Source organism: Pezoporus flaviventris, unplaced genomic scaffold, assembly GCF_033815535.1.
Source record: "Pezoporus flaviventris isolate CSIRO_AGI_PZ_B2104156 unplaced genomic scaffold, CSIRO_AGI_Pfla_v1 ptg000013l, whole genome shotgun sequence".
Classification (NCBI taxonomy): domain Eukaryota; kingdom Metazoa; phylum Chordata; class Aves; order Psittaciformes; family Psittacidae; genus Pezoporus; species Pezoporus flaviventris.
This window is the reverse complement of record NW_026892561.1, coordinates 16,204,552-16,217,324: the sequence shown is the minus strand read 5'-3', so window position 1 is coordinate 16,217,324 and position 12,773 is coordinate 16,204,552. Positions and strand designations below refer to the sequence as shown.

Below are 12,773 nucleotides of genomic sequence, written 5' to 3'. Positions count from 1 at the left end.
GGAAAATTCAGTAGCGTTTACTAGAGCAAAACCTTTTCCTGTCCAGGTTACTGCTGACTGCTTACGCTTATGGTTGAAAGCTTGTCCTCGACTTGCAAGTCCATAGGGGGTTTTAACACATGGGACTTTGTCTGTTTTGGGTACATGTTGTGATCTGCCTTGCTACAGTAATTCAGATGCTGGTACCTTTGCAATTCTGCAGTCCTCTTTATACCAGGGCATACCTTCGAAGAACTGGAAGGCAGGACTTTCCCTGTTTGGGGTGTTCATCTGCCAAGTCCCAGGCTGCAGCTTGCATCCTTATTGTGCTCTTCCTGTGTCTGTCCAGTTGACTTGGAGGTAACAGTGGCTGGAATGACTGTCCTAGAGAGTGCCTCACCTTGGGTGTCCCTTGTTCACCCATATTTCTTTGTGATACGCTATTTAATGGTGGGTAAGCAGCACTGCAGCTGTCTCGGATACAGGCAAATTTGAAGCCCTGTTAATGAAAGTCCTTCGTAGCTTGCAGGTTATGATGATAATGCTGACAAGCTCTTTCAGGGACACTTAATTTGGCAGCACTCAGGTTTCTGACATGGCTATTGTTTGAGCCTGGTGATACTGGATCATCAAATATATATATGATCTCTGTCAGATGACTCACTGCCTTTGTATGGGGAATTGCAAGAGAGGTGTCAGACATCGGAGTCCTTCTAGAGGGGGTGACTGAATACAGACCTAATGAGAACATCTTACCTGCATTTCCCATGCCAGCCTCCTGAGCAGTGATGTTCAAAGAACTGTCAACTGTTGCCAATTTTCCTGAGCTGTTGTTCTATTTATCTGCTGCAGTCTTTTAAAAGCAGCTATATTTGGTATTTCATTAGATTTCAAGTTGCATAACAAGTAAAGCAAGATTGCTGCTATGAGGAGCTTTGCACCAATGGAACAGATGTTGCTATTGCTAGCGGCGATGCTAGCTGTGCTTTACTGCACGCGTGCTGCTCTGCCTGGGGGGAGCCCTTCAGTTTCTTTCTGTGCTCTGCTGTCTGTCTTCTGATCCACTAGAGCTTAGGCACCTCACCTATTCCACAGAGAAGCTGGTGCTGTGTTGTACAGCAGCTGAGGCACTGCTGCAAATCCCAGCGCTCGCTCTGGCTGCCTGAGCGATGCATTTGGGGATGAAGGGATTTAAGTAAGTCTCTGCTTCTCTCTGATCTCAGGATGCTGTTTGAGCCTGATATAGGCAGACCAGATTTCCCTTTGGAGGTAGCTGGGGAAGTGTTTACCCTTTTATTCTTTGGTTTCCCAGATGCTGCCTTTTTTGAGAGCTACAGTTCTGTTTTTCTGGGATCAGCCTGTCTGGACAAAGCCAGATCTGCAGCCTCAGCAGAGCATTGAGCCAGGGACCTCTGAAACTTGCCACTGTGTTAGAACAGTGCAGAAGAATTTGCTAGGCAGCAGTCTCTCTTGCTTTCTTGCTGGTTTTCCCTGAAACATTCCCTGAAATGAAATGCTCACATGTGAAGTTGCCCAGTAGCTCAGGTGGTATACAGCAGCCCAAACACTGTATTGATTTGGAGTTGCCCTATAATATGATCAGGTCTCCAGATTCCGCTGTTTAGTGGATTTTTTTCTTTTATAACCTCTAATACAGTTATTTAAACTGGTAAAAAATCTCCACTTTCCCTAGGGGGAGGGGTGTGTGCACAGAAAGAATAGAACAGTCTGTCATGGCTAGCACCAGAGATTTAAGCATGATGCTGGAGCCTCCAAACCCAGGAGGAGATGAGCCTTGTACCTATTGGCTGAAGTAAAATTATGAGACTTAAACTTGAGGGATGGGGGTTGACTCACAGCTTTTGAATGCTGGGGTTTGGCAGAACAAAAGCTGCTTTGTTGCAGTTAGGGACAGTAAATATGCCCAAATCTTTGGTAGGCAAATATCTCCCTTTCATCTCATTAATATTTCACAGAAGTGCAAGGTCAGACCCATCCGTTCGCTTGCTCTGTGGTAGTCCCTGATAGCGTTTCCTGGTTTTCAGTAACTAGGGCTGGGGTGGGATGTAAGGGCTGGCTTCTGAGGAATTCACCCAATGGACTCTTGTTTCTGTACAGGGCTCCAAGCGCATCCTGCGGTCTCACGAGATTGTATTGCCCCCGAGTGGACATGTGGAGACGGAGCTTGCGCTGACCTTCTCGCTGCAGGTGAGGTGGGATGTGCCGTTGGGGCAGGTGTGCTTGCTGGACTTGCTGCTTTGCAGTGAGCAGAAGTGCATTGTGTGTCTGAGGTGAAGATCCTTCTAGTGCTGCTGAGATGCTTGTTCTTAAGGCAGTTGTAGCCATTTCTGAAGAGCTAGATGAACTCTTTTGGCTTGTCTGTGGGCAGCCAGCTGTGGGGAACTGGAGCCCAAATAGGCTAGGTGACTCTAGGATCTGGGAACAGGGAAGCCCACTGGGAAAACTGCTGTATAAACCCTTAGAATTGTTCTTGGTCCCAGCCAGCCTTGCATCGTGGAAGGAGATCTCTAATCCTGAGTTGTTGAGGGGAAACAGACAAGTAGCTGCAATTTGCATGTCTTGAATGCAACAACACAAACTTGTCTGAATTGCCTCTCAGCATTGAGGGCCTGGAGCAGGGTGCTGGTTCACGGTATCAGGGGGCATGCCTTGTTGTGCATCTTGTGTTTGGAGCCCAGGAACATGAGGACTCTGCAGTCTGCCCTCTTCATGTTACAGCTGTAACAGGAACTGGAGCAGAGCAGGATGAGCTCTTTTTTGCTGTAAGTTGACTTCCTTATGAATAGGCACTGGAGGCTGACAGCCATGGGAGGTGCCATGGTGTATCAGGCTGATGGAAAGCAGTAGTAGGAATGGGACAGGTGAACTTCTGATTTGGGGTTGCCAAAGGAAGCACTATCTGGGGGAAGCAATAGCAGTATGCAGACGGTTACTCCTGATTTTTAGAGTCGTAGAAATAGGTGGGAATTGGAGCAACTGTATTTTATTGGTTCCATTTTTTCTTAAAGCATGCTGCCCTCATGCTACCTCTTCAGCAGGGAAATAAGGTAAATAGAGGCTGGCTTGCTGCAAGCAAGAGGGAGGACCCTGCATGCATAGAATGTATCTGGATTGTCTGTGGTTTGGGACTATTGGTTATATTGAAGTGAAGAGTTTGACCTTGTAAGGAGAAAGCCTCAGGTGAGACAGTGTAGTGGTTACTCAGACCTGTGCAGACTCGAAGCAGCTAAGATTTCATTGCAGGTGGATGATAACCCTGCAGCTGCCCACGTAGATACACGTATGGCTGATGCTTCGGGTTCTGTTCTGATGCAGCCCACAGACTGTGTTAACTGCAATATTGCATCCTCTCCTTTGTGAACAGGAATAAAAAAGCCACGTGCCAGGAATATGTATGCTTGGCTCCTGGGGCTGCAGCTTTCTATGGTTGGGAGCAGAGCTGCAGGATGAGCCAGGTCTCCCTTTGCCAGTCCTGTATCATTAAGGAGCAAGTGTTTCTGCTGATCTTTTTGGAATTAATTGGGAATATGTTTGGTTGTTTTAATTTGGCTTTTTTTTTTTTTCCTGAAATTCAGAGCAGTGCTGCAGTAGGATGCAGAACACTGCCTTTAACTTGATTTTCCCTGGAGGGGCTGGGAATTGAGCCAGAATAATATGGGAGAGCGATGTCCGTGACACTGAGCCTTCAGAGTAGGTGAATAGGCATAATGAAGGGATGTGATGCTGGTCTCTGACTGCAGGAAAGATTGGTGGTCTTGGATACAGTAAGGCCTGGGAAGCCTTCCTGAAATGGCACAGCAGGATTTTTATGACAACTTTTATTGTTTCTTAATTGGATGATGGCTGGAAACTACTTCTAGCTAACAACTGCTGTTTAAAACAGATTGTGGTCTGAATTTAGTCCCTTGGATATATTTGGGAGTGGTGATGGGCCACAAAGTAAAAGCATGTGGATGTCACAGAACAAGGTCTTGGTGTCTTGCAGCAGCTAGTATCTCCATACTGCATTGTCAGCTCTTCAAACCGTAAGCCTTACTTTATGCTAGCTGTCTGGATTTGCAGCCCCTTGTATCTCCACAGTTACCACCTTCTAAGCTGCTTTTCCTGGGTGAAATTCTTGTCCTTTGCACAGAGCATTTTTTTGTTAGAGCTAAGCTGGAGAGGTGACAGTGCTGGCTGGCATAATAGTGAGCAGCCCATTTTGTCTGGCAGGCCTCTGCTCAAGCAGAAGGGAGGAGTTTTCTGTTGCTGTTACACAGCTGGGGTAAGACTGGAGTTAGTGATGTTAAGTGATCCTGTTTCACCTTGCCTGCTAGAGCAAGAGCTAGACTAGTGGTAGCCTTTCTGGCAGGTGAGCTAGCATCACCCTTACTGCTGGAATGCCTGCTTCTCTGGACCCTCTGTGAGTTTCACAGGATCAAGTGAAATTCCCCAGATTATTCCAAGCACAACATCCTAGCTTTCTGGAGCACTTAATTCCTGCGTTTAATCTAATAACTTTTTCCAGATGGAAGGGATTACATCACTGGGGCTTCAGAAAGAATGTCTTGCCCTGATTCTCATTACTCTGATGTGCGTGATGGTCCCTTCTTTGCCACCCCTATGAGGTGCTTTAGGGCACTTGGTGCTTCCTCTAAAAGCCTTGGTTTCAAATGTTTTGAGTCAAACTGTTTTCCTCTCCAATCTCTGCCATGACTGACAGTTACTGAAATGTTGTCTTTGAAACCCTTCTGTAGAGTTGCTAAGTCATGGCTGGTGTTTAAAATAGCTTGTCTCTGCTATGAAAACGGCCTGGCATTTCTTCTAGAGGGTTTTGCTTTTTAACAAAGGAACTGAGTGGCCTGAGACTCTGTGCTCATCAGAGGTGGCCAAGCAGCACACCTTTGAAAAACAGAAACTTGCACATGTGTGGACTTGAGCCATCCAGTTTAATCCCTGAAAGTCAAGATGGCCTGCGACCAAGTGTGACTTTGGACCTTAGCTGCAGGCTCATACTTAAGCAGCCTTGGCGTGGCCGAAGCGCTTTGAGCTGAGAGCAGGGAGTCCCTCTCCCCTGCTGCCCTTCCAACATGTGAAAGAGCCCCAGAGGCAAGGAGATCGTAGATTTGAATGCAAAAGTTGGCTTTGGCTTTTGAGCTCCTCTTGTCCCTTCCCCGTAATAACTTTCTTCCCTCCTTGTTTGGGGATGTTGCACGCCTGTAAAGTCACACGCTCCATTTTTGGTTGCCGGTGTGTTTTGAGGTTGTCTTTTAATTATGTGGGTTCCTGTTCCTCTCTTCTGCAGGGCCACTGCCTCTTGCAGTGCACAGTAGATCTGCTCTTGCAGAGCAGTCAGTTAATTAGCATTCTGCTTGCTTGTGTGGCCACAGCTTCCAGCCCTCTGCATAGCAGCCAGACTTGCTCTGGACTCTAAATTCTATCTCTGGGTTTCTGGTGGCACTCAGCATTTGTATTTATCACATGTTTTGATTGGCAGTAAGTTATTTTCTTAATGTCTCAAGGAGAAAAAAAATATGTAGGACTTGCCTGCGAGAGGAGCATGCTTCACTTGGGAATGGCCTGGTTGAGATCCTTGGAATTAGATTCTCCTGTTTGTAGGTTACTTAGTGCTGTGTATTTTGTATATTTGGAGCACGTGTCCCATTCACCTCTGGGGATGAGACTGATCAGATGGCTGCTGTAATCGTCTCTTGAGGATTGCTCTTCCATGGCATGGCTTCTTCCCCCAGCAGCTGAGAGCTGGGCCCTGGAGATGGCCAGTGCTCTGGCAAGTGCCCTGTCAGAAAGCAGGACCTGACTGCATTAATACACTGTGCAGATGAGCATGGCAAGCTGAGATAACGTGGTTAACCCCACACTTTCCTAAAAGTCTCTGCTTGACTTCACAGTCAAGTAGAGTTTTGGGGAGTTTTTTGGGGATATATACAACCAAATGTATTTTCTTGTATGGAACATGTATTGGAAGGATTTATGTCTTCGCTATGTAGCCTGGCAGGAGGGTTCTTGATGTAATTACTTAAAGTAGAACCACTTTGAGCATTAGAAGTTTGTGTTAATGTTGGAAGATGCTGATAGTTGCAAGAGCTTTGTGGCTGGAAAGAATCATTGCATGATCATGTAGGTCTCCATGCTTTAACAAAAGAGGCATCAGCAAATCCTTGGCCTCTCCATAGCTTTGCTTCTCTTTGCTTCCCATTCAGAGTGCAATAGGTTCTTAATGTGTGCAGTAGAGGGCTCAATACTGAGCAGTGGCCTTGTGCTTGGAGGGAAGGCAGTGTCCTACCAAGAGTATGGGGGTCCATGCTACTGCATGCAGCCTGTTGATTGTGCAAGGGCATCCTGTGCACCAGGTGGCACCTCTGGGGCTCCAGTTCTGGGCAGCCTCCATTCAGCTGTTGCAGGAAGTGTCTCCTGGAGACTGCTTTTCTCTCTGAAACAGGGATTTGGTTCAGCCTTTCCCAAACTGAACATCTCCTCTGTGCCGCTGGGTTGTGTTTTCATTGTGCTTGGCTGGGGAAATGAAAGCCCAGACCTGAGCTGTTTGGGCAGAGATGAAGGCTTCCTTGGGATAATGAAGGATTGTCCGCTGAGTGTCAGTTAGCTGTAGGCACTTCTAAAAGCCCTGTGGCTAATCCCTAGAAATGGAGTTTACTTGTGGAGTAGGCAGCTTGAGAGATAACATCAAGAGACATAATAAAGTTTTCCATTTTGTTCCCAACTGCAGTACCCTCACTTCTTGAAGAGAGAAGGCAACAAGCTTCAGATCATGCTGCAGCGGCGGAAGCGATACAAGAACCGAACCATTTTAGGCTACAAGACTCTGGCTGTGGGGTCTATCAACATGGCTGAGGTGAGCAGAATTTGGCACAATCTCTTTTTACAAAGGTAGATGTTTTCTCTTCTCTTTAGACCCAGTGTTGTGACTTTCCTCATTGAGTAGTACGTCATGGGATTTCATATAGCTGTTTTAACAACTGCAATCAGTATTCAGTGGACAATATTTTAAACAGATTTTACCACTGCGTGATAATATTGGACATTTTCTGGATAGGATATTGAGAGCTAAAGCTTTCACAAGACTAGCTTTTCACCTTGTGAAGATTTTGTTGTTGTATGTTGGGGTTTTGTTTTTTTTTTAGAGTTACAGGCTCCAGATCTTAAGTGCAGAACAAGACAGACACAGTCACTCAGGCAAGCCTTCCAACCCTAAGAAATGCTAAAGTTAAAGCAAGGTTTGCTGTGCTTCTCTGTGCTACTGTATGAAAGTTAAGGATAAAGTACTTTCATTTTGCTTGAAACACACTTTGCAATTCTTATTTCATGACTTGATAATTTGGGTGGAATTCTGTTCATGAGAGGTAAATGATAAAATTTTCAGATTTGCATCTGAAAATTAATGCTGGAATCAAGTATGGATAAATTATTCACTAAGGCTTTCTGAATGGCTTAGCTCCATGCTTCATTATTTCATGCCCTGTTTAATCTCTGCTGTTTCTGTTTCTGAGTATTTAGAAATGGACTTAGCAATAGCAAGTTCAGGTTAACACCAGTATTGTTCACAGAATGCAGTCCGATGAAAAAATCATTTCCAACCAAAATAAACTAGTGTTATGCTGTGATGACTTTTTACTACACTAAATAATTAATTATTAAGGCCACTCCTTGTGTGTGAGTTCAGTTTCCCTTAGACTTGCAGTAGATGGTGAATTCCCCATTTGAAGCGGCCAAATTTCGATGTGTAGCTGTGTTGTAGCTGACATTTTTTGTGTACCATGTTTGGTTTGTTTAAGACCAGAAATTAAATACTGCTGTAAGGCAGAAAACATGTGGCTCCATTAATTAGACCCATCAGTGAACCTGTAAGTGTTGGGCACTTGCTACTGCTGCTGCATGTGGTTTTTCTTAGGCCTTTTTGCAATGTCAGCTGATTGAGGTTAGACAGTCAGAAATTTTCAAAGGTGCACTGTGTTAGGGCATAGTTACTCTCCAGCTCATCTGGGCTATTTCTGAAATTGAAGACTTGAGGAAAACAAATTTTACAAGCCTCCTTTGCAGTTTATGGTATGATGACCCCCAACAACACTGATACATTTCTTAAAAGTAGAGTCTCTTAGCTGTTGAAACAAAGCAATGAATTGGAGTTGTGAGTCTGAGCAGAGTTTAAGAGCAGGGAGGTATTTGTTCCTCAGCAGCTCAGGTCTTTTTAAAGCCACACAAGGAGTTGACAAAGCAGCCTGGCGTATGTTATAAAGCTGAGGTACAGGCATGGGGGTGCACTTTTGAACTCCAGTGAAGCAAGAGAAGGACATAAATCTTAGGTTCTGGGAAGAACCATGTAAGTGTCAAATGGAGGAGAAACCCACACTGAGATGTCCCTCTACCTCAACCATTTGTCTTGTTTTTCATGACCCACTCCTTCATTATCCTGGGGTGGCCAGCTCCTCTGAGATTCAGGTGCCAGCTCCCTGGAGCAGGGTTTTTTGCTTTAGGAGGCACTTTGCTTCTGTATCTCGCCATTAATTTTTGCCTTTAATGGCTGTTCTGATGGGCTTTAACACAAAATGAAGTTCCTTCATTAGGTGTTCATGAGGTTGGTAACTTAATAATTCAAATCGGTACTGTGCCATGAAAGCAAATACATAGTAATGAGGTATTGAGTATTGTGCTTCAAGCATGAGCTAATCAACTGTCAAGCTCAGAATGCTTTTTGCTTCCTTCCATTGCTTCCACTAGTAGTCAAAATCTCAACTAGCATTGAATATTGCTTGCAAGTGGCTCCTGCAGTTGCAGGGTGTTGACTTGCTTCTGTACTTGAAAATGCGGAGTAACTCTATTAATGTAAATCTCTCATATTGTGCAAAATATGCAAGTTTAAATACATTTAAAGGCCAATTTGTACCACTTCATTCCTGTCCCAGGTCATGCAGCACCCAACAGAAGGTGGCCAAGTTCTGAGCCTTTTCAGCAACATCAAAGAGGCTGCAGTGAAGGTAGCAGAAATCTGGATCTTCTCCTTGTCAAGTCAGCCAATTGACCATGAAGACAGCACAATGCAGGCCAGCCAGAAAATCAAGTCTACAGGTGAGAGTACAACCACATGCTCTGAAGACCACTGTTTTCCTGAACTAGCTGGAGTTAAACCCCACCTGGGCTTAGATGCTTTCAGGGCCAAATAAGAACTGTTTTGTACAAGTTGCTTGTCTATAACTGATTAATGCAAAGAAAATTAAAAGGTTTTGAACAAACAAAATTAACATGGTTTTAACCAGTTGCTATGTCACCAGAGGGTGTGACAGGAGTGGGAAATTGAATTGTCAAAGTTTCTCCTGCATCCCACCAGGCCTGAGCCATCCAGCAAGGGTTAGCTGTGTTCTCACCAGTACTGTTCCAGCATTACTGGTGGGTGTGCTGAGAACCTGTAGCTTCTCACCTAGCTAAAGGTGTTGTATTCAGAATATTTGCATTTAAGATACTCTTCCAACTTCTTTTTCCTTTGAGTATTTTACGGTAAATCTCATTAACTTAGGTGAGACCTGCAAACCTGCAACATGTTATGCTGTGGACTTATGGCCTGGTTTGATGAATGTAAATCCATGGTGTTGTGCACCATTTAGGAAAGTCATTTGGTTCCTGCTTGTGGTACTAGCCTTCTGCTCACTGCTAGAAGAGTGACCTGTTGAAGATAGTGCACGCAGGTGCTTGTGTGTTGTTGCCTGAAGTCAGGCAGATCACCTGAAGTCTCCTTTCAATAAAGAATTTAGACTCTCCTGGCATGTCTCACTTGCTCCTTTAAGTCAGTTATGCCCATGTCAGAGGGAGAAGTTATCTCCCTTGTGGAGAAACCTCTTTATTTGCTGCTGTCTATCAGGTGGTTCTTTCCAGGATAGAAGGGGATGGTGTTTCAAGAAGCCTTATCTGTATGCTTCTGCTTTCTTTCTATTAAATGTGTTTCTCCTTATTCCTTACCTCCAGGTGGTTCCCATAGAATCATAGAATAGCTAAGGTTGGAAAGGACCTTAAGATCATGAAGTTCCAACCCCCCTGCCATGGGCAGGGAAACCTCACCCTAGTCCATGTTGCCCAAGGCTCTGTCCAGCCTGGCTTTGAGCACTGCCAGGGATGGAGCATTTACTACTTCTTTGGGCAACCTGTTCCAGTGCCATCTCACTGGTTCTAGCACAGATAGAAGATAAACTAAGATAAACCAACAAGGATCTCCTTGTCTGTGTCCTTTCTTGATTTGTGACTGTTAGTTGGCCTTCTCTGCTTCTGAGATGAGACGCTTGCCTTAAAGGAGTTTCACAGGATCTCTCCCGTCTTTCCTTCCCTTTCAGACAACTATTCCGAGGAAGAGTACGAGAGCTTCTCTTCTGAGCAGGAGGCCAGTGATGATGCTGTACAGGGCCAGGTACTGTTTAGGGCATGGCTTCTTCCTGTGAGGGCTTCAGTGTAGTGTGTACACTCTTGACGCATGCTTGAAACTAAAAGCCTATTTAACTAAACCATGACAGCGCAGGACTGTCACCAAGTGTTTAGCTGCAGTGGCAAATGCCTGCACAGTAACCCATTTCTTCCACCATGCTGTTATTTATCTGTTCGTGTGTTTGGACTTGAGCTCCCTCTAAACAGTAAACATTAGCACCTTTGTGTCTTTCTCAGCTTAATGGTCAAGGCATCAGTTGATCAATTCTGTAATACTGATAGGATTTGAAGAGCCCAACAAGATCCCCAGCTGTATTGAAAAGGCCAGTGGGGTCTGAGTTGGTCTTTAGTCTTTAATGCCTTATATAAAATAGGTCCTTATGAAGAACAGTCTGGCTAGATGTGAGATGCTTTCAAATTTGTGTCTTACTTGCCTTCAGACTCTGGCATTACCTGCCTTCCACCTCTTGGAAGGTACTGAGAGAGGTACCCCCTGAAATGGGGGGCTGTGACTATCCTTGTTCCTTGAATGTAGAGCTAGGTCTGTTTTTCTTCTCTAAGCTGTTATTCGTGGCTCTCTGCGGACCTGGTTCACTTCCTTTTCCCTTTGCTGTCATAACTGCAGTTAAGGCAAATGTTAAATGCCTGGAAGACAAAGCAGCAGATTCATCTTCATAGAAGGAACATTTTTAACATATAAATGTTCATGTGTCTCCAAATCACAAAGGTAACGCAGGAATCCTCTTTCTGTTCAGGATTTGGATGATGATGAGTACGAGCTGGGGAAGCCCAAGAAGCAGCGGAGATCGATAGTAAGAACGACGTCCATAACCAGGGTCGGTGGAAATTAGTTTTACTAACACTGATGGGGTTTGGTCAGGATGCACGGTGCATGTGGCTTATGGGGGCAGCAGTACTAGACATGCTGGCCCAGCAGAGAGCTTGGGGTCATGGTCACAGCATGTGAAGAGCTGGCAAAACCAGGAGGTTCAGAGAGTCGGGCCATCCAAGATATGTCTGTGTGCTGTCTTGAGTATCCTTTGGCTGTAAGGTTAAGAAGCTCCAAAAATCATGTAAGTGTATGAAATGAATTTCCACCCCCATGAAGAAGCCAGTGCAGAATCCACACTCATGTAAGTCCCAAAAGTAGCTTTAAGTGAAGGAAAGCTCTTCTGTTTGTACTGTACATGGAAGAGGCCAGTGGGAAAATTTCAGAATGAAGTTAAGTAGCTCAGTCAGGGGCTTGAGCTTGACAGATGAACCTGATTTAGTGAACGGGATGTTGCAGTAGAAGTAGCTGGATACTGAAGGCTTTGGCAAGTCGCATGCAGCTATCCAGCCTCTCTAAGCAAGCATGTGTATGCCTGTAAAGCTCATACCTTGTTCAAAGCAATGACTTATGCTTGACCATGCCATAACACAGGTTTTTGCTTATACAAGTGTGCTTGAAGTCTGTGATGACAGTAACTCAGAATTGCCAAGGTAGTTTAGGTTTCCTTTTGGACCTAGGAGTAAGTTTGGAGATCATTCTACCTCCCATAAGGCTATTTCTGAAATCCATGTTTTGATAATCTCTGAAATAAACCCTATTTTGACCTGAATCTGACAATAAAAAGATCCTCTCTGAGACCAGGAGCATGCTGGTTCATATCCTTGGTGTCCTTAATGTTGTTTTCGGGAGTCAGTGACCAGCCAAGACAAAAGGGAGCACTTGGTTCTTAAGCAGCTTTCTCATAATAAGAATAATGTCTTTCTAGCCCTGACCTCTGAACTGATACTGAATCTCCAGCATGTGGGGCTGATGCAAAACTGGGTTTAGTGGCCTGGTGCCAGCCATTTTCTACTCCCTTTCCTCCTGACACAGGGATGCCACGTCTGTACCAGCACATCTCATCTTTTCTTCACAGTGTGTGTATTAGGTTTGTCAGTGCAGGAGGAGATCTGGCAGGTAAAATGATTTATCTCCTGTGTCCACCCAAGAGTAGTGTGCTGTCTGTCAGAGCCAGGAGATCTATATTGCTAGGTGGAGTGTGATCTGGTTTGTTGTAGTGCAGGAAAGAAAGTTTGTAGTAGATGTGGAAAAGCCAATTTCAACGTAAGAACAGCAGAGACTTGGTTTGTGATGTCAGGAGTTATTTGATTTGAAGCAGCAGCTGCAGCACCAGTGTCAGATGCATCTGAGTGTTTTGCAGACTAGGAGAAAAATGTTCACTTAATGCTTTACTCATGTAAAAGTGTCTTTGACTTGCAGCAACAGAACTTCAAGCAGAAGGTTGTGGCATTGCTGAAGAGGTTCAAAGTGTCTGATGAGGTAAGTAATTCATTCTGTAAGCCTTTCTGTCTTGTGTGTT

The 12,773-nt window shown here is 44.8% G+C and overlaps 1 protein-coding gene across 15 annotated transcripts in view; it reads left to right on the top strand.

The window, feature by feature from the left end:
- PACS2 (phosphofurin acidic cluster sorting protein 2) overlaps positions 1 to 12,773 on the top strand; it is a 78,785-nt gene that overhangs the window by 31,440 nt on the left and 34,572 nt on the right. For 11 of the 15 annotated variants that reach the window (XM_061451818.1, XM_061451824.1, XM_061451813.1 and 8 more), the window contains 6 exons: positions 2,098 to 2,187; positions 6,725 to 6,850; positions 8,919 to 9,081; positions 10,335 to 10,408; positions 11,178 to 11,258; positions 12,674 to 12,733. In XM_061451818.1, coding sequence (XP_061307802.1) covers positions 2,098 to 2,187; positions 6,725 to 6,850; positions 8,919 to 9,081; positions 10,335 to 10,408; positions 11,178 to 11,258; positions 12,674 to 12,733 — 594 coding nt within the window. The remainder of the gene's footprint in view (positions 1 to 2,097; positions 2,188 to 6,724; positions 6,851 to 8,918; positions 9,082 to 10,334; positions 10,409 to 11,177; positions 11,259 to 12,673; positions 12,734 to 12,773) is intronic. The other 4 variants (XM_061451825.1, XM_061451815.1, XM_061451814.1 and 1 more) reach the window with 2 other exon arrangements.